The sequence below is a fragment of the Fundulus heteroclitus genome, chromosome 12, assembly GCF_011125445.2.
Source record: "Fundulus heteroclitus isolate FHET01 chromosome 12, MU-UCD_Fhet_4.1, whole genome shotgun sequence".
Lineage (NCBI taxonomy): Eukaryota > Metazoa > Chordata > Actinopteri > Cyprinodontiformes > Fundulidae > Fundulus > Fundulus heteroclitus.
In genome coordinates this window covers 33147652-33175592 of record NC_046372.1, presented here as the reverse complement: position 1 = coordinate 33175592, position 27941 = coordinate 33147652, and the positions used below count along the sequence as shown (strand labels likewise).

At 43.4% G+C, this 27941-nt stretch overlaps 2 protein-coding genes across 3 annotated transcripts; both read left to right on the top strand.

The window, feature by feature from the left end:
- The first annotated feature begins 21 nt into the window (after nt 1-21).
- polr3d (polymerase (RNA) III (DNA directed) polypeptide D) lies at nt 22-6175 on the top strand. The gene is made up of 9 exons (XM_012863362.3): nt 22-186; nt 1224-1380; nt 3225-3268; nt 3374-3528; nt 3618-3742; nt 3827-3983; nt 5158-5405; nt 5489-5641; nt 5728-6175. The coding sequence occupies exons 2-9, from the start codon at nt 1225-1227 to the stop codon at nt 5842-5844; spliced, it is 1155 nt and encodes a 384-aa protein (XP_012718816.2). The 5' UTR covers nt 22-186; nt 1224; the 3' UTR covers nt 5845-6175.
- Nucleotides 6176-6998: 823 nt separating this feature from the next.
- LOC105926859 (glycerol-3-phosphate acyltransferase 4) lies at nt 6999-26268 on the top strand. 2 transcript variants are annotated; one of them, XM_012863343.3, is made up of 13 exons: nt 6999-7146; nt 7848-8465; nt 14175-14244; nt 14365-14668; nt 15730-15804; nt 15898-15987; nt 20269-20362; nt 20495-20610; nt 20760-20815; nt 20908-20993; nt 21098-21226; nt 22559-22638; nt 24874-26268. In XM_012863343.3, the coding sequence occupies exons 2-13, from the start codon at nt 8298-8300 to the stop codon at nt 24980-24982; spliced, it is 1377 nt and encodes a 458-aa protein (XP_012718797.1). In that variant the 5' UTR covers nt 6999-7146; nt 7848-8297; the 3' UTR covers nt 24983-26268. The 2 variants fall into 2 exon arrangements, with proteins under 2 accessions (XP_012718797.1, XP_021172575.1); XM_021316900.2 differs by lacking the exon at nt 6999-7146 and adding an exon at nt 7147-7265.
- The last annotated feature ends 1673 nt before the right edge of the window (nt 26269-27941 follow it).

The following is a 27941-nucleotide window of genomic DNA, read 5'->3' as shown; positions in this document are numbered from 1 at the left end:
TTCCCGTGCGCAGCCCTGAGCTCCGTGACTCCTGACACCGGAACAACAACGCGGCGGTGTCATGGCGCCGTGCATGATGTCAGAGCTCCGTAACAAACAGCTCTAGCGTCTATCCAACAGTCCGGGATGAATTTCAGGCCGTGAATTATCACCCACGAAGGATTTTCCGAGGACCAACCAAAGCAGGTAGCCGAACTAAACCGGAACATCTATCGGGTCAGATTCGAGCCGTCCATTCAACTTTAGTGCTGGGTTCATGTGCCTGACATGTGGCCACGTGTCCGGGATTTTTTTTATCGCGTTTGTTGCATGAAACATTTTTTTATGACGTGTGTAAACAAGTCATCACGTACAAGAAGCAACGTTGCTGGTTAAAGGAAAAAAAAAAAAGCAGGCCAAAATAGACAATTAAACAGTGCAGTTTAGTCAATTAGCTTTTCAGGTTCGAAATTCGTGATTACTATTAAGTCTTATCTTAAATTATATTTCCGCTCTTCTTTATAGACAATTGCGGTTTGCTGTTTTATCTAAACTCATAAAAGTGTCTACCCTCCAACATCTGAGTTTAAATATACCACCTATTACTGCCCTGGTCTGTGGACCCTTGATAAGACTTCATTAATTACTTAGAACTGACATCATCACGCATTGTGGAATTTATATGACGTAAACATTTAAATATTGTCTAATCAGCGGTATAAAGTGTAATGCAGTGTAATGTACATTTCTACTAAGTATTTTGCAGGCAGCTAAAAAGCTTTACAGAGAAAAAAATAATAAAAAATCAAGACATTAAAAACAATTATATAATAAAAATGAATTAAAAACAAACGTTAAAGGGAATCTAGATGCCAATAAAGGCAGTTTGGAAGACGTACGGCATTCAGAAAACGTTTTGTTAATCCAAAGCACATTTAAATCCAGTAATGTGGAGGTAAAGGTGAAGACGACTTGTTCTGACTGGTCACATTGGAAAGAAGACAATAAAGTGGACTGGGGTGGTGGCGCTCTCTCTCTTTGCTCAACAAGTCCTTCATCTAGCTGTTCCCTTAAGGAAGCTGCTCCTTTTATATTACAGCTCGTCTTCAGCTTCAGGTAGTAGAAACCACAATTACAAATCCACGCTGTAAAGAACGAAGGCTACTCATGTCTGTGGTTGTCTTTAGTTACACACATATAGTTTTTTATTTTATTTAACTCTGTTTCATTTCTCCATGGTTCAGGATGGCAGACTCAGGGGACCAGAGCGGCCAGCGGGCTCCAGGCCCTGGAGGCAGCGGCAGCACAGGACCACTGGGTCGTCGACTGCCAGCAGGCATCTCTGCTGGCCGCCTCCCCTCGATGCGATCCAGAGACCTGACCCTAGGAGGAGTAAAGAAGGTGCTTTACCGTGCTTACTGTTTTGGAGGGCGTGTTTTAATGGACCGAAGGGGAGAAAAGCTTTTAACAGGAGACACTGTGTTGTGGTTGATTTCCGATATCCAGTGTTTGCAGAGCTTTAAGCTGCAAATACAGATTTTCCTTTAAGAAGAACAGCATTCAGTGTGTGTGTGTGTGTATATATATATATATATATATATATATATATATATATATATATATATATATATATATATATATATATATATATATATATATATATATATATATTAGCAGAAACACCACTCTGACGCATGTTTGAAAGGTTTGCTATATATAACTTTAAGGACAAAATGATCACAGGGTTTAGCTTCAAACTAGCTGTTAGTGCTCCAACTCCTACTAGAACATCAGTCTTCACGTGTTTTCCTGGACTTTAACTCTGAGTTAAGGCTGCCGACTTATCAATATCCAGCATATTCCATAACAGACATAGGTTGAAAGCTCAAAATTATATAACAGACCACCTTTGCTGAACTTCATTCAGCCTTAAAGAAACTATACCTGAATTTATTTTTGTCTGGTTAAGAAAAATGCTTTTTACGCAATGCATAATGAGTTAAAAGACGGCGTTTGATTATAACAATCGACTAATTGATTGAGCGAATCCGGGCTGTTTTTTAGCAGGAATAAGCAGCGAACTGGGGACAACCCGGGGCGACTTTTCTCTGCCAATGGCACAATGAGGTGCGGAGCCATTGCTAAGCAGCAGCTCCTTCAGCACTGTGCACGAAAATGTAGAAAAGTCCCTCCATGAAGCCTTGTTTCCTCTGGAGGATTTGCACAAGCTCCAGGCGTGTGTTTAGTCTCATACCAGTCGAGTGGTTTCTCATTGGAAGAAAACAGTTGGGGGCGGAGCTTACGGTTCAAACTGAACTGTTCTCCTCACTCACGGTTCGAATCTGTCCAGGATCAGGTATAGTTCCTTTAATGTTAGCTGCTGAGCATCTTCCCTCTCACAGCCTGACCTGTCTCAGAAAGTAAAGTTACCTTTTAAATAGCTCCTTCCATCTGCGCTTCCTCTGACCTCATTTTTTAAACACCTCACCAACACAGAAAATGGCCAACTTTGACTCGTCGTCACTTAATAACTGACACACCAAAGACTGCAGCTTTCATCCAGCCTAGTATCACTTAGCTTTGATGTATTCAAAGATCAAAAGGAGGTCAGATTTATGACTTTCCAACCAGCCAGTCCCCAGTCAGATACGTTCAAGGGGAAATTTTCACCCATTATGATAATTCAATAATTTCTCTGTGCATCTTTATATTTAATATAACATGAGCAAAATAAGGCTCACCTTACAGTATAGCTGAACAAAAAAAAAAAAAGATGCAGTACTTTATTGCTGGCTCACTATTAGCAGCTATATAGCGGGCTTTCAGCTCGCAGGGTCTCCAAGGACATGAAGGGATAGTAGATGGAAGAAATTGACATTCTCACTATTGGTGAAGCTCACTAGACAGCATATCACATCATCTTAATTGCTAAAGGCATTTTACTTTAAGAAGTTTAAGAAAAATGAATTACATCTTCATCATATCATTATTTTTATTATTATTATTACCACTATTTTTACAGCTATGGGAACACTCCTACAAAAATAAGTATTTATTAACTATAATTTCTAACCTTTCCCCCAGTTTGGTTGTGATTTCTCTGAAATTAAAGCTGGGAATTTTCAGTTTAGTTTACCTGTAACTTAGAGGTGCTGGCAAAAAAGGCTAACGATGGTGATTTAAAAGCATATTTATAAGTGCCTAAATTCTAACATGTCTTTGTTTTTGTTTTTTTGTTTTTTTAGAAAACCTTTACCCCCAACATCATTGGCCGAAAACTTAAAGAAGAGTGAGTTCACGAGAGCGTCAAAACAGAAGGAAAAAATAAATAAATGAGCGCCTCTGTAGTTGTTTCTGTGACTTCCTGATAACCGTCTGTGTGTTATTACTGCAGACCGAAGGGCGAAGGCGTGCCGAGGCGCGAGCGGAGGGATGCAGATCGAGGTCGGGGCCCGCGACAACGGGGCCGGGGCCGGGGCCATCCCGAGGTCATCCAGTCTCACTCCATCTTTGAGCAGGGCCCTGCAGAGAGTATGGTGAAGAGAAAAGGTGGGTGTCGCGCCGGAGAAGCAGCTACCGATGAGTTCACGCTCGAGTTGCTTCACACCGGCGTAAATAAACCCCGTCGTCCCGCGCAGGAGGCTACGAGAGCGAAAGAGACGCTCCGAGCATGGGACCCTCGCCCATCATCAACATTAAGAAGGAGAAGCGGGAGACGGAGGAGGAAACCAAGGAGATTCTGCGCAAACTGGAGCGAGACAATGTGAGTGCCGCGGTTGTTAAACGTCCCGTTTCTGCGTGCCGTGCTCCGTGAATGTCAGCTACCTGATGGATTTCCCTCACGCAGTTCATAGACGACCCTTTCCTGAGGAGCGACCAGAGGAGCTGCCCCGTCCAGCTCCCCCTGGCTGTGTCGGGGTGGGGATTCACGGAGGAGTTCAACAGTGCCGCCGTTAAAATAGAAAAGACAGACCCAGACGAGGCCATGGAGTCTTCGGTTCAAGGTGGCGAAAAAGTGTTCACTCCCCCCTGAATGTGTTTCACGTTTTGAGCTCGACAGCTGAATGCGTCTCTGTGTGACAGATCGACACGGGTAGCACTTGGCTGTGAAGATAAAGTAAAATTGTACGGCACAGAAAACAAAACAAAAAAGGTTTTCATGTTCCAACATCTACAGGACTGTCTCAGAAAATTAGAATATTGTGATAAAGTTCTTTATTTTCTGTAATGCAATTAAAAAACATGAAATGTCATAAATTCTGGATTCATTACAAATCAACTGAAATATCGCAAGCCTTTTATTGTTTTAATATCGCTGATTATGGCGTACAGCTGAAGAAAACTCAAAAATCCTATCTCAAAATATTAGAATATTTCCTCAGACCAAGTGTAAAAATAAAAATTATAACAGCAAAACAAAATCAAACATTTGAAAATGTCCATTAATGCACTCAGTACTTGGTTGGGAATCCTTTTGCACAGATTACTGCATCAATGCGGCGTGGCATGGAGGCAATCAGCCTGTGGCATTGCTGAGGTGTTATGGATGCCCAGGATGCTTCAATAGCGGCCTTTAGCTCATTTGCATTGTTGGCTCTGGTGTCTTTCAGCTTCTTCTTCACAATACCCCACAAATTCTCTATGGGGTTCAGGTCAGGGGAATTGGCAGGCCAATCAAGGACAGTAATGCCATGGTCAGTACACCAGTTACTGTGAGAATCTTATGTCGTCTCTTAACCACTACCATACTTGTGATTTAGTTTACTGAACCAAGCTGAGTGTTTTTCAAGGCTCAGGAAACCCTGCAGTGTTTCGAGTTAATTAGACGATTCAAGTGATTAGTTGAATAACCTACTAGTATACTTTTTCACGATATTCTAATATTTTGAGATAGGATATTTGGGTTTCTTAAGCTGTAAGCCATAATCAGCGATATTAAAACAATAAAAGGCTTGCGATATTTCAGTTGATTTGTAATGAATCCAGAATGTATGACATTTCATGTTTTTTAATTGCATTACAGAAAATAAAGAACTTTATCACAATATTCTAATTTTCTGAGACAGTCCTGTATGTCCAGTAACTTTGCTAACTCATAACACAAGAAAAAAAACAACAAAAAAAACTCCCGTTTAAGCGTTACATCTGATGAAAGATTGTGTCTTAACCCGTCCGCAGTGAAACAAGAGCCAGAGGAAGTGGAGATCAAAAAGGCTGAAGCCACTTTCAGACCTCCTCCGCTCCCTGAGCCCGAAGTTCTCCCCGAGCTGCTGCACAGGTGGAGCCTGAGCAAAGGGGAGGAGCTGCTGTTCGTCCAGCTGCCCGACTCTCTGCCCGGCCAGCCCCCCACCAGGGAGCAAAAGCTGATAAAAACCGAGGTGCAGTCGGAGGACGGGCAGTCGGTGCTCCTGAAGACGGAGTCACAGGTGGAAGGGGCGGGCGGGCGGCCTTTTAACCCACGAGGGTATATGCGGGTCATGAGCGTAACCATTTAACGTATCTGCCGCAGGAGGAGGAAGCCGAAGAGAGCAGCTGCAACCTGAAGGACCTGAGGGAGGGCGTCGTTGGGAAGATGCTGGTACGGAAGTCTGGCCGTGTGCAGCTCATTCTGGGACAGGTGACCCTGGATGTGTCCCTGGGAACATCGTGCTCTTTCCTTCAGGTATGATGGCTGGTCTGTCACCGTTGGGAGCTGTGTTCTTTGCTATCCACTCGGTTCTAAACTCTTTCTTCTACCCTGCTTCTCAGGAACTGGTCTCTGTTCAAGCGGCAGAAAAGACAGGAAACCTGACAGTATTAGGGAATGTCAGACACAAAATGGTCTGCTCCCCAGACTTCGAGGCTCTGCTGGAGAACAGGACATGATGCTCGCTCTGGCAGAGGAGCTCCGCGCTACCTCTGGCACATTAGATGCACCTGTATTTAAATTAAAAAAACAGTGTCTAAATAAAGTATTCTGCCGACTGATTGCCTTTGTTTTTTTCAGAGTTGCTATTGATATACACTATGAATATTTTAGTTTTATGTTTTTTTTCCCAGATTAAATATGATGGTTGGTGACCATCATATTCCATGATATGGTCACCAACCTTAGTAAACCACCAAGGCTTGCTAAGTTTTGTTGCTGTTTCTGTAAAATTACTTGACAAAGATGTACATGGATGTAAATGTGTGAATAAAAAAACCCCTGAGTATTCTTGCTCCAGGAAATCAAATTATTCTTCTTTACTCAAATTATAGAAATAATTTTAAGCATGTTTGTTTTTTCTCGTTTTTTATTTTTGTTTAATATATAGGAATGTTGATACAAAAGTTGATATTTGCTTAAAAGTGCCCAGATACAGGGTTGTAAAGCAAGTCGGTGCTCCAGTGATGATTTGGGAAGCCATGTCTTTGGTCCACATTTTATTTTTTTATAAATTCAAAGCAGGTGTCAATTTATTTTATACCCCCTCGTGCTTCCCTCTGCTGACGAGCTTTATGGGGATGTTGATTTACCTTTCCAGCTGAACTTGGCGCCTGCCCACACTGCCAAAAGGTGCCAAAAGCTGGTTTAATGACACCTGGATCACTGCTTGATTGGCCAGCAAACTGGCCTGACCTGAACCGCACGGAGTCTATGGAAGATTGTCAACACGATCACACCCATCAAAGCAGACGAGCAGGAAGTAATAAACGACCCAATAAAGCAACCTGGGTTCATTAAGGGCAACAGATATTCATTAAATTAACAGAAATAGAAGCTTGAAAATATGTCGCTATGGCATAACAAATAAGTTTCAAGTTTTATTTATTAATCCAGTGACATAAATTAACTTTTCAATAATATTAAAATATATTGTGCTTTTATACACCTTTTATATCCAATTTTATTATATCTAGAATACTTTTCAAATAATCATTTTCATTTATTTGTTTGGTGGCCCTCCAGAAACGCGGTAGAAGGAAAGTTCGCCTGGTGGCAGTGCTCCGTCCGGCCACCAGGCGGCGCAGCGGGTCCTCCTGTGTGGATCCGCTCGTTTCCTCTACAAGCAGGCCTCTGCCTCCGCTGGTCGTCCTGCAGTCGTCCGGCGGGTGGAGTCTGGCCGCGGTCAGCGAGACAAAGGCGGAGGGATGACGGACGGGGGAAGCCGCGCTGCGTCGGCGCCGGGTGTACGACGACTGAAGGTTGGTGAGAAGCGGGCTTCTTCTCCTTTCCAGCCCAGCCCGCCCGCCTGCTCCCCGGCGCGGGGTTATTAAGACGGCGGGACGCCGGGCGGTGGTGGTGGCGTCAAATCCCGTGAAAGGTTGGCTCAGCATGTTCGGCGCTCTCCGCCCGCACCACGGAGGGATGAGAGCGGGCTAGCTGCTAGCTTCTAGCCGGAGCGCTAACTTCAGCAGCAGCGGCGGGGGGCAGAATAGTTTAAATGTGTTTTTCCGAGGTTATTTAAACGCATCAGCTCTGGCCCGTGTGTGTGTTATTTCTAGGACCGAGTATAGACGTGGAAGGCCGGGGGACGCGTGTAAATAGAGCGGGCTGTGCGTGACCGGGGATGGAGTCGGTGCCGTCGCGCTTTATCGGGATGATGGAGGGCCTCCCCCTCCCACGGCTAGCCTTCTTATCTCTGCACCCCCAGCACTCGTTTAAATCCATTATCTGTATTTAAACATTAGCCGAAAAGCAAATTTTTAAAGGAAGGAGCGGCTGCCAGCAGGGAGGGCAGGCTGAGCGCCGGTGTTTTGATGGCGTGGACCCCAGGACGCGTTGTCTGGGTGGCTTGTGGTTAAACGAGCCGTCAGCTTTCCAGCCGGAGGAGGACGGGACGCCTTCCTGCGCAGATGATGGTCCTCCTGATCGGGTTTTTTTGTTTTTTTGTGCGTCTCCGCAGGTTCCCGTGACGGCCAGCTGCTGAGTCCCCGGATCTGCGCCGTGCGAGGGAGCCACCTGTGTTTTTGTTACATTGTTTACTTCTCTGTCATCCGCGGGGGATCTGCCCTCTGTACACGCCAGAAGACATCTGCAACAAGGGTTGGACTCCCCCCCACCACCACCAGCTTCTCTTCACTAGACCCTGAGCTTGGCCCAGTGTTCATCACACCGATAGAAATCCAAGGATGATGCCCTAAGGAGGGCGCAGCGTCAAGATGCTTGGTGGTTTTTCTATTGATTTTTCAGGAAGCGTCTGGAGAAGCCCTATTCTCTGGTGATCTCAGGGATGGCTTGTTTGTGATAAACCCCCCCCACCCGGGGTGGGTCACTTGGGTCCGGACCGTGGAGACCTGTACTTGCAGGAAGTGCAAAAATCAGTCGCTTGAACTATAAAAGGAAAGACTCCAGGATGGAGCTCTTCTTCAACCCCTTTGATAATCTGCTGTGCATCCTGCTGGGCATCTCCTTCACCGTGTGGTTCACCCTGCTCCTGGTGTTCATCATCGTCCCGGCCATCTTCGGCGTGTCGTTCGGCATCAGGCGACTGTATATGAAGACGCTGCTGAAGATCTTCGAGGTAAGAGCTCGCTGACCTTTTGATCCGCTTTGGAGTGTTTCCACGTCGTTGAAGGTGACGCAGCAGTCAGAAACGACGGCGATGAACTGAGCGCTGGACACACAAAACTAATTTACTCTTTTTGCGCAGGGTATATATATATATATATATATATATATATATATATATATATATATATATATATAGTTTTGAACACAGATTAATGTAAAATTAAAACTGCATCAGTCGGCTAATTCCAGCACCGATGTTTCTGAAAGTCTCCTCTAACAGTGATTGTTTATTCTGAAGAGCTAAATACTCTTGCTCTTTATAAATAAAAAGGAAATCTGCAGGTTAATGGAGTGGACAGCCTTTACAAGATGGATTACAGCTCAAATGTGCCAGAATATTCCCTTTGTCTGTTTTCTCTGTCCACCTTAATATTGGGAGAGAAAAAGGCTCTGATTCACTGTTCTGCGCTCCATTGTTACACCGGTGCAGCTCAACAGTAGCCATGAGCAGCGTTTCTAAGAAATTATTTCTATTGACTTAGACTTAGACAACTTTATTTGTCATCCTGCATGCACAGAGTGCGTACAGAACGAAATTTCGTTTGCATACAGCTTGGAAAATCACGGTTAAATGCAGTAAATTTCAGTAAATTACAGTGTCCATTTTGTGTCTTCTATTGGGAGCGGAGGTGACGTCACACTGTGTGCGAGAGAGCAGCTGGCGTTACACAGCTCTGCAGTTTACATAAATCGCTGCTGCATCTTTATCCTGACATTTACTGTGATTTTCCAACCTGTATGCAAACGAAATTTCGTTCTGTACGCTTGTCTAAGTGACCTCCTCCTAAAATATTTTAAGGGGTCAAAGTCTAATAATGCTTAGTAAATGTGAGATTTTTGCATTGGCTTATATATAAATGACATTTATTATCTTTGATTATCACACCCAAGTGTATGCTCAGTCGTTCAAAACGCTTTTTGGAACCTACAGATTAGGCTACTTTTTACACATTTAAAGGGGGATAGTTTAAACTGAAATATCCAGAATGCTCTAAATATGTCAGAAGAAGATTTTTATGAAATTAGAGCCTGTGAAGCTACCGAATTTTGAATTATTTTAGCAGCTAGGACCCTTGGTGTTAACAGGCTAAGCTGGCAACACTCTTTGGTGTAGAAGTCGTTACTGAGGGAGACCTCATCTTTTACTGCGATGGGCCTCCCCTGCTTGCTTGTTGCTCCCAGCTGATAGTTTCATTTGGGTAAGATGTCATCCACGACCTGCTCCACTGTGACATCACCTCTGCCGGAGATGCGTGACCCACTGGGATGTTTCCCAGCTTCTGAGTTCAGACGCTGATTTGTGCGACTCTTTAGCCTCGTGAGACCATCCTGATCTCGCGAGCTTTCAAGGTTTCACTCGCAGATCAGTCTGGCTACTTTCCGTTGAAGAAAATTTGGAGCCGTTCACCAAACGAACGTCCAATCAGCGTTGGCTTTGAGGCGGGTTGAGGTGTGACGCAACGGGAAGCGCGTCAGTTCAGTCTAAACAACATGGCGGCTTCAGCCGATGAAACTAGCGTTAGCGTGGCTATCGAGCAAGTTTTATCGGAATTACAGAGTATTTCTTCACTGAAAGAAGAGAAAAACACTGCTCTGGAGGCTTTTCTCAGAGGAAAAGATGTTTTTGCTCTTCTCCCGACTGGTTTCGGCAAGAGCTTGTGGTTGTGTTTTTGTCGTCGCTGTTAGTACGTCATATGCTTCGTTGATCTGATTGGTTTATTTGGCCCGTCTATCACCAACATAGGCCAATCAGCTAACCAGTATTTTCGCCCCTTCCCAAAATTACTTCAACAGAAGGTTTCCAGATGGATATGCGGAGCAAATCTATCTGGCAGAGTCAGGTTAGCGATTCTTTGCACTGTTCGAAAACATAATTTTTCAGTTAAATGCACGAAGTGCGTCGTCTTGTGCTCCGTTTTCTCTTAAAACACCAGCCACTGTTATGCATTTCATAATGCATAACAGCGATGTGTCTATGGTGATGTTTCTCGCCCCTTTCCTGACTTTGGAGATGTACAGGTCCTGACTGGAGGGCAGGTTGGCTCTGATGATCTTTTTCTGCAGTCTGGTCCTGTCCTTTTTGGTGGCAGATGCAATCCAGACAGTGATGGATGAGCAGAGGACAGACTGGATGATGGCTGTGTAGAAGTGGATCAGCAGCAGCTCCTCATGCAGGCTGAGCTCCCTGAGCTGGTGCAGGAAGCACATCCTCTGCTGGGCCTTCTTGATGATGGGGACAGTGCTGGGCTCCCACTTTTGGGAGAACAGAGCTAACAGTCTGGGTGCTGGATGTGAAGCTCTCCAGCCTAACCTGCTGACTCCTGCTGGTCAGGCAGTTTGTGATTCATTGACAGGCGGAGTCTGGCACGGTGATCTGGGTGAGTTTGGTGCTGAGGATGTCAGGGATGATGGCGTTAAGCTCCGAGCTGAAGTCCACCAATAATCCTTGCATATGTCCCTGAAGCGTGGGAGTGATGGTGGAAGTAGTGCAGTCCCAAGTTGACCGTGTCATCCACTGACCTGTTTTACCCCCGTAGGCAAACTGCAGGGGGTCCAGCAAGGGTCCTGTGACGTCCTTCAGACTGGCCAACACCTAGCTTCACCTGTCCAGGTGTCAGCGACAGGTCTGTCCTCATTTAGTCCAGAGATGGAGGCTTTTTTTTTTGAGTGGCTGGGATGATTTAGGATCCACGACGTTGGTGCCAACCTGTAACGTTTAGCAGGGCCTAAAGACCTCAGCTTTCTTTTTTTTTTCCCGCATGCAGTCTCCTGTAAAGCTGGACTCACTTTTATTAGAAAGAATGTCCTGTTTCTGCTCGGTCTAGGAACCCTCCTATGCGCCACAGCTGCATTTTTAAAGGCTTGTCACAACACATCTTTAAAGGTGGCTCTTAGGAAAGCAACAGGTAATCTTTATTGGCCAACACCTTGTGGCAGACCCGGTGAGGTAGTTCTGGAACCTTTAAAAGCTAAATTACTTTTCATCCAAAATCATTTCATAATGTGATTTTTAGTTTTTGTTTTAAATAAACATTGGAGTATAACGTTTTGGAGAAACTCAAACTCAAACGCTGGGGTACTGGAGTGTGCTCGCCCAGGCAGTGTCAGGTTTTCCGCTATCTTTGAACTTCTCATGGGCCGCGCTGGTGTCGGCTGAGATTGTTGGCTAAATAAAACTCAGCGAGCGTATCCCAGTCCCCACTTCCTGATCTTTTCCTGCTTGCCTTCAGACTTTTGGAACAGGCTGTTCTCTTCCCTCCGTGCATTCCTCTTCTGTCGTTGTCTTAACGTACGACGGGGACTTGAACAGCTGATTCAGAGGAGTCACAGGGTAAATGTTAGGAGTTGTAGAGAAGCACGTAAAACCCAGAGATTTGGGTATATATATTTATATTAATATTAATATTTATATTAAATATAAAGATGCACAGATATATGACTAGTTCGTTATGTTTAGATTAGGGTAGGTGTTAAAATATGGACCTAGCATTTTACTGTGTTTTCTCAAACTTATTGTCATCATAATATTACAGTTCATGTCAGGCTGTTTAGTTTCATTTAGCTGTTAAAGCTGCCGTGGGCCGGTTCATTGTCTAAACTCCATCATTTCAAAACTATCCCTGGAAAAAAACAACTAAATAAGGTTTTATCGGCTCCTAGTTATAGACATGAGCAACAAATGTTGATCAATTCGCAGTTTAATTAATCTGCACGCCTATATGGCGACGACGTCATGCGGTTCTTACTTAGAACACCGTGTAGCGTTTAAAACCACACATTGTCGCTCTTTATTTATAATTGTTTTTTTTTTTTTTAATAAAAGAAATCTAGATATCAAAAATAAAAGCAGTGTATTTTTATTTTTTTCACGATCAGTTAACGATTCTCCATGACAGGCCAGACACATGAGAGGCCGGATGCTGCCTCAGAGACGTAAAGCATCCAGATCAGTGGCCCTAAACGCCCCAAGAGCTGACGTCCCGCAACTTTTAGATACGTCTCTAGTCCAGCTCTCCTGAGTCAGAGGGCCTCAGATTCAGGAGTGTTGAAGCAGGGACACATTTTAAAGACTGCAGATCAGCAGACCTCCGAGATTGGAGTTTCAACCCCCTGGTCTACAGCCTCACAATCAGAAATGTTCCTCTGACTGACAGTATTTTCCTTCCCAGTATCTAGTCGGACGTCTTGTTACTGCACATACATCAAGTTGCTGTGGAAATACAGTTTAAACTTTAGCAGTAGCAATCTTCTTCATAAGATAAGATAAGAAACGCCTTTATTGTCCCACAGTGGGGAAATTCTGGTGCGACAACAGCAAAGAGGCAGACGAGGTCGCACAATAATTCAGTAATGAGAAAACAGCTCATCTAATCTGAAGCAGCACAGGATGAATCTGTCAGAAAGGCCAGAATAAAACGGGGAAAAATACAACCAGATTGCACAGTTATTGATAATGTAACAATATGGCATATTCAGGTGAAAAAAAAAGAAAAAAAGAAATATTCAAGTTAAACTGGGGGAAGCACGGCGGCAGCCGATTTTACACAACGACGTGAGAAAATGGTGCAATATGCGTGATTGCACAGCAACATCTCGGGGTAGCTTAGGCGCGTGCAAGCGTACCGTCGCGTCTGAGAGACTGATGATCAGATAAGAAACGCAATATTCCGTTAAACGGAGGAAATTAAAGCAGCTGGTTTGCACAGTGAAGTGAGATGCAGTATGCATGATTGAACGGGAAACACCCAGAGGAGCTGAAACGTGTGCAAACGGACACCAGCATCTGAGAGACGGTGGAAATAATTCACGGTCAGATCATGCTCAACAACCGTTAGCATGTTTGCTAAGACTTACTGAGTTTCTGGTGAGCAGCAGAGATTATAAAGTCTTAACAGCAGCTGGGAGGAACGACCTGTGGAAACGCTCCTTAGAGTATCTGGGATGCAGCAGTCTGTCCCTGAAAGAGCTCACCTGCTCTGCAACAGCTCCATGCATGGGGTGGGAGACATTGTCCATCGATGATGTGATTTTTCTTACAGTCCGTTCGTCTCCCACCACCTGCACTGGGTCCAGGGGGCATCCCAGGACAGAGCTGGGTCTCCTAATGAGTTTATCCAGCTGCTTCCTCTCAGCTACAGATAAGCTGCTATTCCAACAAATGGCTGATGCCACCACAGAGTTGAGGTCTTCAGGAGCGCCCCTTCCACTCCAGAAGACCTCAGCCTCCTCAGCAGGTAGTCTGCTCTGCCCCCTCCTGTAAAGAGCATCAGTTCTGACTCCAGTCCAGTTTATTCAGGTGAACACCCAGGTACCTATAAGCGTCCACTAACATCAATGCCCTGGATGTCATCCGGTGTCAAGAAGGTCACATTTGTGGGTTTTAAAATAATGACATTATTTTTTTCCAAAGGAAATATCCTGCTTTTTCAATATCATGCTTTATTATTATTGTTTATTTTGTCTAACTGCATAGATGTGTCAGCCATGTCTGCGTGTTAATAAGAGGTTTTTGATCCCGTTAGGTTGCTGCCTTTTATGCTGTTTGTACTGTTCTTACTTCTCTGTCTCTCTTCAGTGTCTCTGCAGTCTAAATGTTCTCGCCTTATGTAATCCTGTCGGTCTGTGGATCACTCATGGAGCCTGTGCTCTACTTTTCTAGTGGGCCACGCTCAGGCTAGAGAGGGGAGCCAAAGAGAAAAATCACCACCTGTACAAACCGTACTCAAACGGTAAGATGTGAGAATCAATGCCTCCTTTTTTATTTCCTTTTTTTATTAAGTGTGTGTTTAGTCGCTGCGTTGGTTCCTGAGGTAGATGTAGTGACCTCTGCTCTCCCTGTCTTGCCGCAGCTATAATCGCGAGGGAGCCCACCACCTCCTTGGAGGAGGAGATCAAGGAGATCCGGCGGAGCGGCAGCAACAAAGACCTGGACTCCGCCTCGGAGTTCGAGATGTCCGACATCTTCTACTTCGCCCGCCGTGGGGTGGAGAGCATCATGGACGACGAGGTGACCAAGCGCTTCTCCGCCGAAGAGCTGGAGTCCTGGAACCTGCTGACTCGCAGCAACTACAACTTTCACTACATCAGCCTGAGGCTGACCGTCCTCTGGGGGCTGGGCCTCCTGATCCGCTACGGCATCCTGCTGCCTCTCAGGTACAAGCAGCTCGTCTGATGCGTCCGCGCCGCACCGCCACACGGAGACACAGCGCCGCCGGCGCTGATGGCTGTGGTCGTCTTAAATCTCAATGGAAAAGGAAGGATTTTATGATCGTTCCCATTTCTGAAACCTAGAAGATCTCCAAACCGTTATCAGAGTTTTGCTCAAAAGGTGCATGAAAGGCCACGCTGTCAGCGGATTTATTTACAGGGCAAAAAAGGCCAGCACTCAGTTTAGATGCATTTATCGCACAGGATTGAACATAAATCATGTTTTCCGGTGTCTGAGACGTTATCAACGGGAAAATCGTCCGATTCTGAGTTTTGGACGACTATTCGTTGCGGCGACACTTAAACATGTAAGCAACCCTGTTACCTCTAAAATCTGTGGTTTCAGTCCCTGCTGCCAACTCCGCCTGGCCGCTGCTTACGTCGGCTCAAATATGCGCTGAAATCTGGAGCCGCTTGTTTTTTGCGTTGGTTGAAGGGTTTGGCAGCGAGAGCAGAGAACCTTATGTGTTCACGCTGGCTGCAGGCCAGCACTTATTGGGGACACCAGCCTGGCTCTATATGGTGTAAGTCAGAGAGCGGAGTCACGTTAAAGACTCGCAGTGACTCAGGACTCGGCCGCGCTGGCCGGCTGGCTCGTCTCCAGCTGTCAGTGGGGAGGCGAATCAGGCCACTGCTGCCCAGATGGACCTCCTTCTAGCCTTCTGCGTCGCTGTAATACATCCTCTCTTCCAGGCCTTGTCCTGGGAAGAGACCTCGCTTTAAAAACGTTGTTAATCCTCCGTTACTTTAATCAGAGCCTTCTCCAACCCTGCATGACTGGTTCATCCAGATTAAGTCCACCTGTTTGCCAATGTGAGCCTCCCTGCCTTCCCCGTAGCTCGCAGGTCAGTTACGGTGGAGGAGATTAAATGAGGACTTAATACTTTTAATTGAAAACAAACGCCTGCTCTGCAATATGCGTTATTGAACAGTGGGCGTCTAACAGCAGCTGTTTAGTGCCGTGTTTTCCTGACAGACCGATATGAATGTGGCCGTCTCTCCACCAGGGTAACCCTCGCCTTCACCGGTGTGGGCCTGCTCGTCTTCCTCACCTCTCTGATTGGGCTCCTGCCAAATGGAAGGTGAGAGGCACCACTTAGTTTTTTTTTTTTCTTTCATAAGTCGTTTAGCTCTGAGCTCCAGGTGTTCTCATCGTGTTTTCCTCTCTCCCACAGGATGAAGAGCTTCCTCAGTGAGAAAGTGCATCTGATGTGCTACAGAATATGTGTCAGAGCTCTGACTGCTATCATAACCTATCATGACAGGTAAAAGGCCGTTTGGGTTTTTCTCCACATAAAGCGGACAGCCCTGTTAAAATGTCAGCCTTTTGTGATGCAGTAAATGAGACCGTGAGAAATATTTCCAAACCTTTCTGTACATATAATGTGACATACATCCTGGACAACTCTGGAAAAACCCAATACATCTGTAGTAGGGCTGGGCGATATGGATTAAAAAATAAATCTCAGATTTTATCATACCAAATCCGATTAATCGATTTTTTTTTTCCTCCTTTTTGTTTCATAAAAAGAAATTAAAGAAATTATTTTAAAACCTTGCTTTTTATGTCAAGCATTTTGCCAGGGAGTTGACCTGAATTCAAAGTGCAACTAAAAACAAGCTGTGAAACATGCTTGTAAAACAAGATGGCAGCCGTGCCATTATAAACAATGAAAATATAACAAAACATTTGCTGCTAGTGGTATTACACATTGAGCTAAGAACAGGCTTCAATGCACTTGTGAACTTCAAACTAAGTTAAAAAAAAAGTAAAGTAAATGAAGTACCTCGTATTATGGTAAAAAAAAGTATATTTTGACAATAATTTTGCCTAAACATATATTCAGCATCACATGCTGTTCTCTTCATGGAAACCCAATGAGTGTATTGGCAAAATAAAATCCAGATTTTCCAAAAATGAAATCTTAAAGAATTGTAAATTCGAATTAATCGATTAAATCGATTTATCGCCCAGCTCTAATCTGTATGGGTGGGTGAATTACCCAGTTGCAAAGTGTGTGCATCCCTGAGCAATGCATTGTTAAAGCACCAATGGATTTAGTGACATGATTCAGTTTTGTTTGAAGGGAGTACCCCACATCTTGACCTGCTAATATCTGCCCTCTCTACTTTGAAAAGGCTCTCCAAATCTACCTGATGAAGACATTTCTTGTCCACAGCCTTCTGCTGACTGATACCTTTGTAGATGAGAGTTCTCTGATCTTTTGTGATCTTTCTGCAAACCATAGCCTGATTTTTGGGGGGAACAAAAGCGAAAATTAAATAGGAGAGCTGGACTTTTGCTTATTTTTATCCCAATTTATTAGAATAGGTGGCAGGAGTAAACCTAAGAGGACTGAATGCTGAATAGGAAGCAGAAGGTGTTTCAGCAAGATAAAAGTCTAAGGGTGGCACATGTGTGCATCCAGGTTATTACCGAGTTTTGTTTTGTTTCTTCATATTTTGTCCCCGAACAGATTTTTAAATCTTGCAGAATTTCACATTACGCGTAGAAATGTAATGCGCCCTTAAAATTGATGCTGGTTTGTAGCTTCTGCTTTCATGCAGTTTCTCAACATCTTGGTCAGTCAGTGTTGCGTCTCTTAGGTTGTTTTGTTTGAAAATGTTGCCGTGTTGGAGATATTATCAGTGGTTGGCGAATGTGCATTTGCTTGATAAGAAGTTGCATATATGTTCGAAAAGTAGCGCCTATTTCTTTCTCTTATTTAGACGTTTCTCTCTTGTTTTAAAGCCGTTGGTACTGCCAGAGCATAGCATCACACCACTTTCAATCGCTCAAAAATATTTCCTTATGCTGTTCAATGAGGTCCGAAAAGGAGTAGGTCCCATGGAAAAAGAAAAGAGAGACTGCTCTGTCAGCAATGCTCAAGCAGCAGCGCTAAACTCTTTGCAGGAACCGTGTCCTGTTCTGCTAACCTTGTGCCCTGTGCGGTTTCTATCCAGTGGGCTCTAATTTGTGGCAGCGCGGCTCTGGAACAGCCCACCAAAGGCTATCAGAGCAGCCTAATTGGCACTCCTCAACTGTTCTACTTGTACTCTGTCCAGATTTAATAGATTTAGTACTTCTTCTGCGGTGCTTGAGTGTTCCTCTCCTCTACAACCAGTGAGTGAAAAAGTGTTTGCTCCCTTGCATAGATCTTCTGTTTTTAGCCAGGGATGCACTGACATGATGACCCACAGTCCAGACCGTGATGTGTCGCTAACTTATCCGACCGATACGGATAAAACTGGCAGACATCGGTCGATACAGATCTTAATGCGGATAAATCGTGCAATCCCTACTTTTAGCTCCATTGTGAGACTTAGATGGTTCTGATTATGAAACATATTTTAATATTAAGTAATTATAACCCGAGTAGATGCAAAAAGCAGTTTTCAAATGATGATTTAATTTATCGAAAGGGTCCCTGGTCCTTTGATAAACGATTCCGTTTCCATCTTTTGAAAAACAGTTTCATTTTTCTTGCCATACCCAGATCTGACTACTGCATGACTTGTGAAATAAACTAGAAAACCATCCACTTGAACCTGTCTGATAGCACGAAGTAGGCTAAATGACATGACAATGTCGTTGGGGTCTGTCATCCTGGAAAGGGTTACTAAGCTATTTCTAAAGCTGTTGACACACGGTGAGAGCCACGACCCACAGATGACGAAGACCTGGACCAGTGACAAATGTTCCCAGTGTTTCAACAACTCTTTAAAGGTGTCGCAAAAGAACCCAGAAAATCTTTTACAGCGCTACCGGTCTCGCTCGTCTCTATTAAGGGTGATGTTTAACAATAAAAATGGCATCCATGAGGGAGTTCCACGGCTGAAACCACTGCTGTACAAAAAGAACAGAAAAGCCCATCTTAGAAATGCTAAAAAACATTAAATCATGATGATCAGCAAGACTTCTGCTAAAGTGTAATGTGGACCGATGAGAACAGTTGATTTTTCAGCAAAGTGTGGATCGTGTTGCATCTGGTGTAGAACTAACAGAACGTTAGAAAAAGAGCATCTCACCACCAGATGAACATGGCGGTGGGGCGGCTGAGCTGCTTCAAGGCTTGGATGACTTGCTGTAATTATTAGAACCCCAAACTCTGCTCCCTAGTAGAAAATCCTGACTTTAGCCTAAAGAACGTTTAGGTTATGCAGCAACCACAGCGATCCAAAACACACCAGCAAGTCCGCCTCTAGCTGGAGTGGTTTAAAGTCTGGATTTAGGACCTAAAGAGTCTGTGGTACTTCAATCAGGATCTCCATGCTCAAAATTAAGTAAAATAAACTCTGCAAAGGAGAGTGGGCCAAAATGTCTCCACAATGACGTGAGAGACTCGTTCCCAGTTAACAGAAAAGCTTGATGCGGGTGGAGGGTGGCAGAATCAGTCCTCAGGTTCAGGGAACAATTACTGTTTCACGTCGGATCAGGTTGGTTCAGAAATCTGCTTTCCTCTTAATGAATGAAATTTAACATTTTCTAATTTCTAGGTCATGTTGTATGTGAAATGTATGTTTAACATTTAGGTTTGAGGAAAAAAGCCATAGTGGTTCATTTAACTAGCTGGCAGAGTGCGGAAGTGTCATCGGTTGGTTTTTATCCCTCCAAACAAAAAAAACAAAAAAAGTAACCTTTTTGACCCAAATTTGAGCCACAGCAGACTTCTGCTGTTACGGAAATGCTGATGAGCTGTGCTCAGAGAAATGTGATCCCCTCGAGAATAACAGTATCGCAGAGGTGCCTGGAGCTCGGCCTAAATTGATCCAGCTCATATTCTTGGGCAGAGCCATTTTGAGGCCCAAACAAGGCAAAGAAGAAGAAGAAGAAGAAAAAAAAGCGTCAGTGTTTTTCTAAAACAGATAAAAAGTTGATTCAGACAGAGAGCTGCTGCCTGTAGATAACGTCCAGGTGTTAGCGGGTTCAAAGCCGGGGTTGTATTTAAACTGCAGGTGTGATCATCTAAGAGGAGCGCCGAACAACAGGCAGAGGTTTCTCTTACACGGCGATACGTGTAACAGGATGTGGAGGAGGAAGCTGAAGCTTGATGCTGTGGGCACACGCCGATCCGCTCAGACTTGTGGCTTAGGGCGTCGCAGGCTCCACTGAAGCTTTTACAAGTTGCACCACAGTAGCAATCTCACACGAACGCCCCATTAGAAACGGAACGGCCGTAACTGAGCTTTGGGGATGAATTACGCTGAATCCGTCCCGTTTGGTGTGACTTTTTCAGAACGGCTGCCTTCAGCCAAAGCCTGTTCCTCCATAGTGGGGCGCTAAAAATAATCCGCTGACATGGGTGGTGTTGCCCTGTCTCTATTTAAGATCGAAACTCTATCTGTGGAATGTGGACCCGGCATGTTCCGAGTCCTGCGGGGCACATCATGGGCTGCTTTGTCTAAAGGAAGGCCAGGCCCAAAGCCCACTTCCTCTTCTGGAGCACTCTCACGTTCTCCGTGGAACCTCACATTTTGTTGTTGTTGGTTATTGAAGACATGCTCTCCTAACGCAGCCTTCAAAGTGTGTTCTGTGCTTTTTCCAGTGAGAATAAACCCAAAAATGGAGGCATCTGTGTCGCTAACCACACTTCCCCGATCGATGTCATCATCCTGGCCAGCGACGGCTGCTACGCTATGGTAATTATCCCGGCCCCTTTCAGCAAGTCTGGGGGGGAAGGAGTTTGATAGTAATCTGTATTCTGAGTGCAGCGGCCAGCAGAAGTACCAGTCCTGCCAGGAATAGATGCTACTATTTGTTTGTGTTGTCAGGTTGGCCAAATCCACGGGGGATTGATGGGTGTTATCCAGCGGTCCATGGTCAAGGCCTGCCCTCATGTCTGGTTCGAGCGCTCGGAAGTGAAAGACCGACACCTAGTGGCCAAACGGTAGCATTTCACTCTGTGTGTTCATGCTGTTTTTTTTTTTTGTATTCGCTGCAGATTCAATCTGACTTGCTGCTTCCTAAAGACGACTTATTTCTATGCATCCTAAACATGAAAACCGTCTTTAGCAATTCATTCTTCTTGTATTGCAGGTTGAGTGACCACGTCCAAGACAAAACTAAGCTGCCTATTCTCATTTTCCCAGAGGGTGAGCTTTCTCACTGAATGAATCGTGTCGCCTATCTAAAGGTACTGTAGGTTTCCTTTTTTTAAAAGGTGTGTTTTGTCTCAAATTCTCAGGCACCTGCATAAACAACACATCAGTCATGATGTTCAAGAAGGGCAGTTTTGATATCGGCGCCACCGTCTACCCTGTGGCCATTAAGGTATTTCTGCTGATGTTTTCTTTTTCAATCTTTGATGCATCAATATGCTTTTCTTTCTATATTTGGAAACCAATCGTCGAGTAATGCGGATGTGTTGCTCGCAGTACGATCCGCGGTTCGGAGATGCCTTCTGGAATAGCAGCAAGTTTGGAATGGTCAACTACCTTCTACGTATGATGAGCAGCTGGGCCATCGTCTGCAGCGTGTGGTACCTTCCTCCCATGTCCAGAGAGGTTAGACTCAGAGGTCCCCCTATTGCTTTGGAACAAATGTATTATTTTTATTTCATTAGCCAGAAATTACTTGATCCCCCTGGGATGTAAATTGTAGATTATTTTTTCTTTTCTTTTTTTTCCTTTAGTGGATGAATCCAATATTCTTATATTAGACGTTCATATTATTATTTTCTTAACAGTAAAGAATATACACAAGCAGGTCTAAACTGTAGTGTCTTCTTTTAATTAGTTTTCTTTATTAGTTATTATAGTATTTACATACAGTGGCGTCTCTGGCATGAGTAAAGTGGGACACAAAATCTCAACACCTATTAGCAGCAACTAATTTGTTTTTTTGTGATGCATGCAACCTGACTTTGATCAATATTAAATTAAACATGTAAATTAGCATAAACCAACACCCTAGAAAATCCATTTTATCTTAAATAAATGTAATTTAACTTTAATAAATAAAATTACAAATAAAGGCTCAGTCATATTGTTCATTTATCGAACATAAAAGATTCACATCAATCTTTCAATGAGCCAGCAAGGACAACCGACACTAGATTATTTGCTTTTCATTTCCACTGTCCTATTATGTTTTATTTTGTTTACATTTTCCTACATTTTATTCCAACAGTTTTTTTTACTTGCTTTTATTCTGTTTTTATTTTCCAATGATTTAATCACGTAAAGCCCTTCGCATTGTTCTTGTACTGAAACATACCATACAAATAAATTGACCTTGCCTAGATGGTCACACACTATCTGGCAGAATGTAAACCTAAAGCGTGCAATTAAAGTATTTTGATTGGACGATCCGAGCTTGGGGCCAGAGGATTTGTGCCCCACGGCTGTTTACTGGTAGAGTGCTGGGCATACACCCTGTAATTTCAGATGTTCATTATTTAAACAAACGTTGGTGGACCGGCCCCAATGTAAAGACGCCTCCAGAGGATTTAGCCTACTGAGCTTGTCAGTATTCTGGCAGACTTGGATATATAGACACAAATGTTTCTCTCTTTCTTTTCTACAACATTGCTCTATAAAGAAGGATCATGTCCCACTGATTATTGCCAACATGGAGCTCCACAGCGACATCTGGTGGGGCCAGGCCCCACTGGCGCAGAATACAGAGACGCTACAGTTTACATACATTTATACTGTGCAGAAAAAAAAACTTTAACCTTAGGTAACAGGATCTCTGGGGCAAGAGGCACAGCAGACTCCAGGCACCGTTCCAAGTCTTCCTGTGTCACCTTGTTATCATAGTTGTATTTGAACAGAGGTCCATGCCCACTAGTGTAACACCACAGTCATTTTATATGTGTGCTTTGTTTCCCACAGGAGGGAGAGGACGCCGTACAGTTTGCCAATCGTGTAAAAGCAGCCATAGCCAGGAAGGGCGGACTGGTTGACCTCCTGTGGTAAGACACTCGTTTCACACACCCCTCCAGTAATCCAGTTTAAAAGCATTAGTTAATACTAATATCTACACAAGTTAATACAGTGTTTTAAAATGTAACTAGTCAGAGTGTCCGCTGAATAAAACTCTACAGTCATATCGAGGCGTGGTCCAGTATGTGACTCTTAACAGATGATTATCGCGACTACAAAAACTGGATTGCAGTATTTACACATAATTTATAGAACATCAACTTAAAACTTGATCTGATTTCTTTTATTTCCAACTAAAAAGTATAGTTGTTCCTCGGGTCATATTACATACTGAGTGCCACAATTACAATGATATCTGTAACATGTGCTTATTGGTACTTGCATACATAGTATTTGCATCAAGTCTCTAGTTTTAAATTAATTGTGCTTATTGGGGAAAATATAACATAACCCATAGAAGTGATTAAAAACCTTTGTAACATAAAGCCAGCTCCTAAATTTCCTCCTGCATGTTCATCTCAATATCACGAAAAAGGTCAATGTTTTTAGTCACTGTTTTTACAAAGTGAAACTCGTACATTACGGTATATAGATACGTTAATGATAGTGTAATATTTCAAGCCTTTATTTCTTGTAATTTTGAACATTTATAGCTTACAGATAATAAAACCCCAAAAAGTCAAATACAGTGGTACCCTAACTTCCAATTGTCCCAACTAATGAGTTTTTCGAGTTATGGGCCATCTCTCAGCCGATTGTATTTATATTTTTGACAATTGACTAACTCAGCTCAGTACTCATGGAACTAATTAAACTCAGAAGTCACTATTATAAGTCACCCTATTGGAAACTCATGGTGTCACACCCCAATCAGCTAATTAACTCAAAACGTTCTGCAAAGCTTTCCTGAGCCGCTGAATGCTCTCAGTCTGGGTCCGTAGGCGACACAATCATGGGGAAGACTGCAGACTGGACACATGTCCAGAAGACCGTCGTCAACACCTTTCACCAGGAGGGGAAGCCACAAAGGTCAATCCCAAAGAAGCTTTTCTCTTCCAAGTGATGTATCCAAGTATATTCATAGAAGGTTGAGGAACAAAATGTGATCAAAAAAGTTGCAACTGGGAGAACTGCAGCGTTGCAAGGATTTTTAAGGAAAAGACGTTCAAGAATTTCGGGGAGCTTCATGAAGGAAGGACTGAGGCTGGAGTCTGCAAACAAAGAGTCACGACTCACAGAGCGGATGGATACTAGACAAGGGCTTCTTACCTGAGCTAGGGAGAAAAGAGCCACACTGTTGCTCAGTGGTCCAAAATCCTCTTTTCAAATTAAAGTAGAGTTTCCATTTCATTATGAAGTTAAGGTCCTAGATTCTGAGTGGAGTGGAGAGGAACAAAAGTCCAGAGTTAAATTTCCAATCACTGATGATCCGCAGTCAACCCAGTCATCCATTAGGACGTTCTACAGCCCTTCATGCTTTCTTCTGCATACAAGCTTTATAGAGACGCTGATTTCAGTTTCCAGCAGGACTTAGCTCCTGCCCACACAGCCAAAGGTACCAGAATACCCGGTAGAGGATCTGTGGAGCGTTGTCAAGAGGAAGATGAGACACCAAAGCCAACCAGGCGAGACGACCTGCAGGCAGCTACCTGGGCTTCCACCACACCTCAGCAGAACCACAGGCCCGTCGCCTCATTGTTGTCGCATTGATGCTGTAATTCATGCCGGAGGAGGCCTTAACCAACAAAAAGTATGTCAGGTTTCTGAAACCTGACATTTCTTTTATAAATTATCCCTTTTTTTTTATTTGTCTTACATTATCTTCTGAAGCGTCGAACTTGTGGTCTCCATCATCTGTAAATTGTAACCATCAAAATTAAAAGAAATAAAGGCTTAAATATTTACTGTGGCTAATGAATCCATGTGAGATTCACTTTCTCAAACCACTGACCAAAAATGTTGAACCTCTTTTCTCCACAGTTTATTTTTTTGAGATGTACTTGTATCATTATTTTTTTAAATAGTTGTGAAAACGCACAATCAAGACAAACAACAAACTGGCTTCTCATATTACCATGTCTGGTCATTTTCATGTTCACGGTCATGTGGTGGTCAGGTAACACACCGGTTGGCTTTGCAAACGCCATAAACGAGGGAGTTAATGATCTGTTTTAGGCGTTCCCTTCACTCCGTAAGAGTCTGTGTGATGTGATCCACACGGTTATCCCGCACATCGCTTCAACTCCACTTTGATTCCTTTGCAGGGACGGAGGTTTAAAGCGGGAGAAGGTAAAGGATACCTTTAAAGAAGAGCAGCAAAAGCTGTATAGCAAAATGCTTGTAGGCACGCAAGAGGACCGCAGCCGCTCCTGAGGGGCCTTCACGGAGGTGGACTGACTCTGAGACTGCTCCGGGCAAAGCGGGCAGACCCCAGTGATCCCTGACGGGTGGAAGAGCTGGACTGGATTCTTCCCTCCTTGATGTCAGCAGCGCTCCATTCGGCTTCTTCAGTCACTGCCCAAGTCTGGCATGTTAAGTTGTATCACTGTTGGGTGGGTGGGGGTATTTGGCGCCCCCTGTTGGACTAGCTTGATAAAAGCCTCGCTAGCTAGAAGGTGGCGGCGGCGCGGCGTGAAGGGAAAGCCCTTCCTCTGTGGCTATATTTTACGAGGAAACAAATGGTCATCTATATTTGATTTCTGTCTATGTTTTGTCAAAACGTACTGATTTTTTTTTTTTAAAGCTTTTTGTGTCACCTTGAGTTGAAGTTACAGAGGGAATTACACTTGGAATGTAGGAAAGAGATAATGTAGATGAAATCCAGCTTGTTCTAATCCTGAAACCCGAGGGTGGGTTGTTGTTGTTGTTTCTCCTTTTCACGAGTGGCTAGTACCTCCACTGTAGGGCAAAATGCCAAACTTTGTTACATTTCAGATATTTTTATGCGCTTCTTCCAGGAGGAAAACATTCTAATCTTGTACGTGAAGATTATTATTTTATTTTTTTTAAATCCAAGTTGTATCCACGCGTGGTTTTATTCGGCGCTGCATTGCAGAAAAGCTCCTCGTTTATGTGTTTTCCATGGAACGTGAGAGACCTCACAATATGAAGTGGAAAACCGTGCACCTACAGTTGCCCTTATGCAGGTGTATTGATTTTTTTTTTTAAATATAAGGCAGATACTCCTCTTCAAGTCAATGCTGCAGCTTAACTGGAGTAAAGGAGCGCACAGTCTTTTCGTCAAGCATTTGAGTTTATAGTTGTGCCTTAAAGGCTCACGGCATCGAAGTAACTGCACAGGATCAAAATACCCATGACAGAAAGCTGTAAGCTACAGTCAGCTGATTCATAGTTAAACGCACGTTTCAACCTGACCGGGTTTTGTGCCGTTTCTGTATTACCTCATTTATTTCAAGCAAAAGCTTTTGTCTTTATTTTTTTTCTCTAAATATAGACCTTTTTTTTGTGCTATTCTTTCCTCCTTCTTGGCAACCTCGTGGAGGTCTCTAGCTGTAGTTGGAGCTTTGCATTAGGCTGGGAGGCGGCGCCACAGGCACGGTCTCTCCCAGAAACATTGGTCTTGTTAGTTTGACGTTATCAGGGACGGTCATTTAGATCCTGTCAAATCAGTTCATGGAAATAAATATTTAAGAATGGGACTCAACTCTTGTGGTGTTTTCTTTTGCTTTTTTGTGCTGTCTTACATTTGAGCCCAGCCACAAAAAACATAGTATATATAAAACATATACCTCCCTTACCATGGACAAAGTAAATATTTAAGTTTACTACATCAGCTGAGGCACTGATAATGAAGGATGACATGTTTGCGCTCTGCAGCAGATGTTGAGAAGTGATGAGCATAATGTGTAATAAAAGGTGGATCATTAACTAGCGGTCGATAAGCTACTTGGTAGTTATGGATTAAATGTAATTACCTTTTTTGATCAGTCTCAAGTCTTTAAAAATATTTCTTGCTGAAATGATCAATTCCCTGTCAAGTAGCTAGTTTCATATTTTATTTAAAGAATCAGATGAATGTATGAAAGTTAATTTCTTCTCAGACTGAAATATTTAAATTGGTTTTATACTGAATGAATAGATTGCATCTAGGGCTGGGTCTTTATCGTATTGTTTTAACGTTATCGTTAAACAATTCTTATAAGAATTTGGGCTTATCTTGACAATAAATTTCAATTACTAGTAACGTCTGAAAACCCCAAAATTTTACCAGTATGGTATTTTAGCTATTTTCACTGTTGGTTTCTTCTAAGCATCAATAAATTAAAAAGTATAATTAAATGCCGTTACTGTGTTTAGTGATAAAAATAACATTTCGTTATGTAACTTGTGTCCTGATGAAACATATTTTTAATTTTCTTTTAATATATGTTACATTATTACATGTGTTTTTAAAAGTATTTTTATGTATGAGGCTACAATTGATATGAAGTCACAGCCACAAAGTTACCTAAAAAGACTAGAAGAAGCTGGTTATAGACTTTTATCATCACTTTTATTGTTATCACAATAGTACCATAATTTATCGTGATAAAATTGAATGTCCATATCGCCCACCCCTAACTGCATCTTCTCACTAAAATTAAACATTCGACGACATTTCACTGAGGAAGTAAATTAAGACACAAGCACAATCATGAATTTTAACTACTTAAAGGGAAATTCAGACTTGCATTAGCTGATTAACGATGGGAATTGGCTATGATTGTCTTTGACTACAAGGTGAACTCGAGGGATTTCTTACATGAGTTGGACTTTAAATACTTGTCTTAACTTGGAAAGTTAAGACAAAAATGTCTTTTGGGTAGGGTCCAGTAGTCGTCATAAGTGCTGTCCGAATAGTGCAGTCAGTAAGGAAGGAGGTAAGAAAAGGAGCCTGTATGCTCCCTCTCACAGCTCCTTAGCACCGCTAAGGGACCTTGTGAGGTCCCTTAGCGGTGCTAAGGAGCTGTAAGGAATCCCACAATCCTTTGTGTGGCATGATGTATAAGCACAGCCCTCCTCATGGAAATGAACAGAACTGGCTGGAGAGAAGCGTGTGGCTGTAATGTGGAACTTTACAGTTCATTCTCAGAAAGCTTTTGACAAGAATCATCCGTGTGTGTTTCCGTCACATGACGTCAGAGTTATAGGCTGTTCGAAATTGGCACAGCAGTCCAAGGCTCCTCTCTTCCCCAATGATAGAGTTCTTACTGTTGACACCATGAATGGTCAAGGAACAGAAGCTAGAAGCTATTATTAAGGGTATTCGATGGAGCCAAGTTCTCCAGAGTCCAGCTAATGACCTGATTATTTGACTGAGGTGTGTTGATGC

What these genes read in the sequence shown, in the direction of transcription:
- LOC105926859 (XM_012863343.3), top strand. Translation starts at nt 8,298, where the DNA reads ATGGAGCTCTTCTTCAACCCCTTTGATAATCTGCTGTGCATCCTGCTG. An exon ending in GGCATCCTGCTGCCTCTCAG is followed by an intron (nt 14,669 to 15,729) that starts GTACAAGCAGCT and finishes TCTCTCCACCAG; the next exon opens with GGTAACCCTCGCCTTCACCG. An exon ending in ATCATAACCTATCATGACAG is followed by an intron (nt 15,988 to 20,268) that starts GTAAAAGGCCGT and finishes TGCTTTTTCCAG; the next exon opens with TGAGAATAAACCCAAAAATG.
- polr3d (XM_012863362.3), top strand. Translation starts at nt 1,225, where the DNA reads ATGGCAGACTCAGGGGACCAGAGCGGCCAGCGGGCTCCAGGCCCTGGA. An exon ending in CATGGAGTCTTCGGTTCAAG is followed by an intron (nt 3,984 to 5,157) that starts GTGGCGAAAAAG and finishes ACCCGTCCGCAG; the next exon opens with TGAAACAAGAGCCAGAGGAA. An exon ending in TCCTGAAGACGGAGTCACAG is followed by an intron (nt 5,406 to 5,488) that starts GTGGAAGGGGCG and finishes TATCTGCCGCAG; the next exon opens with GAGGAGGAAGCCGAAGAGAG.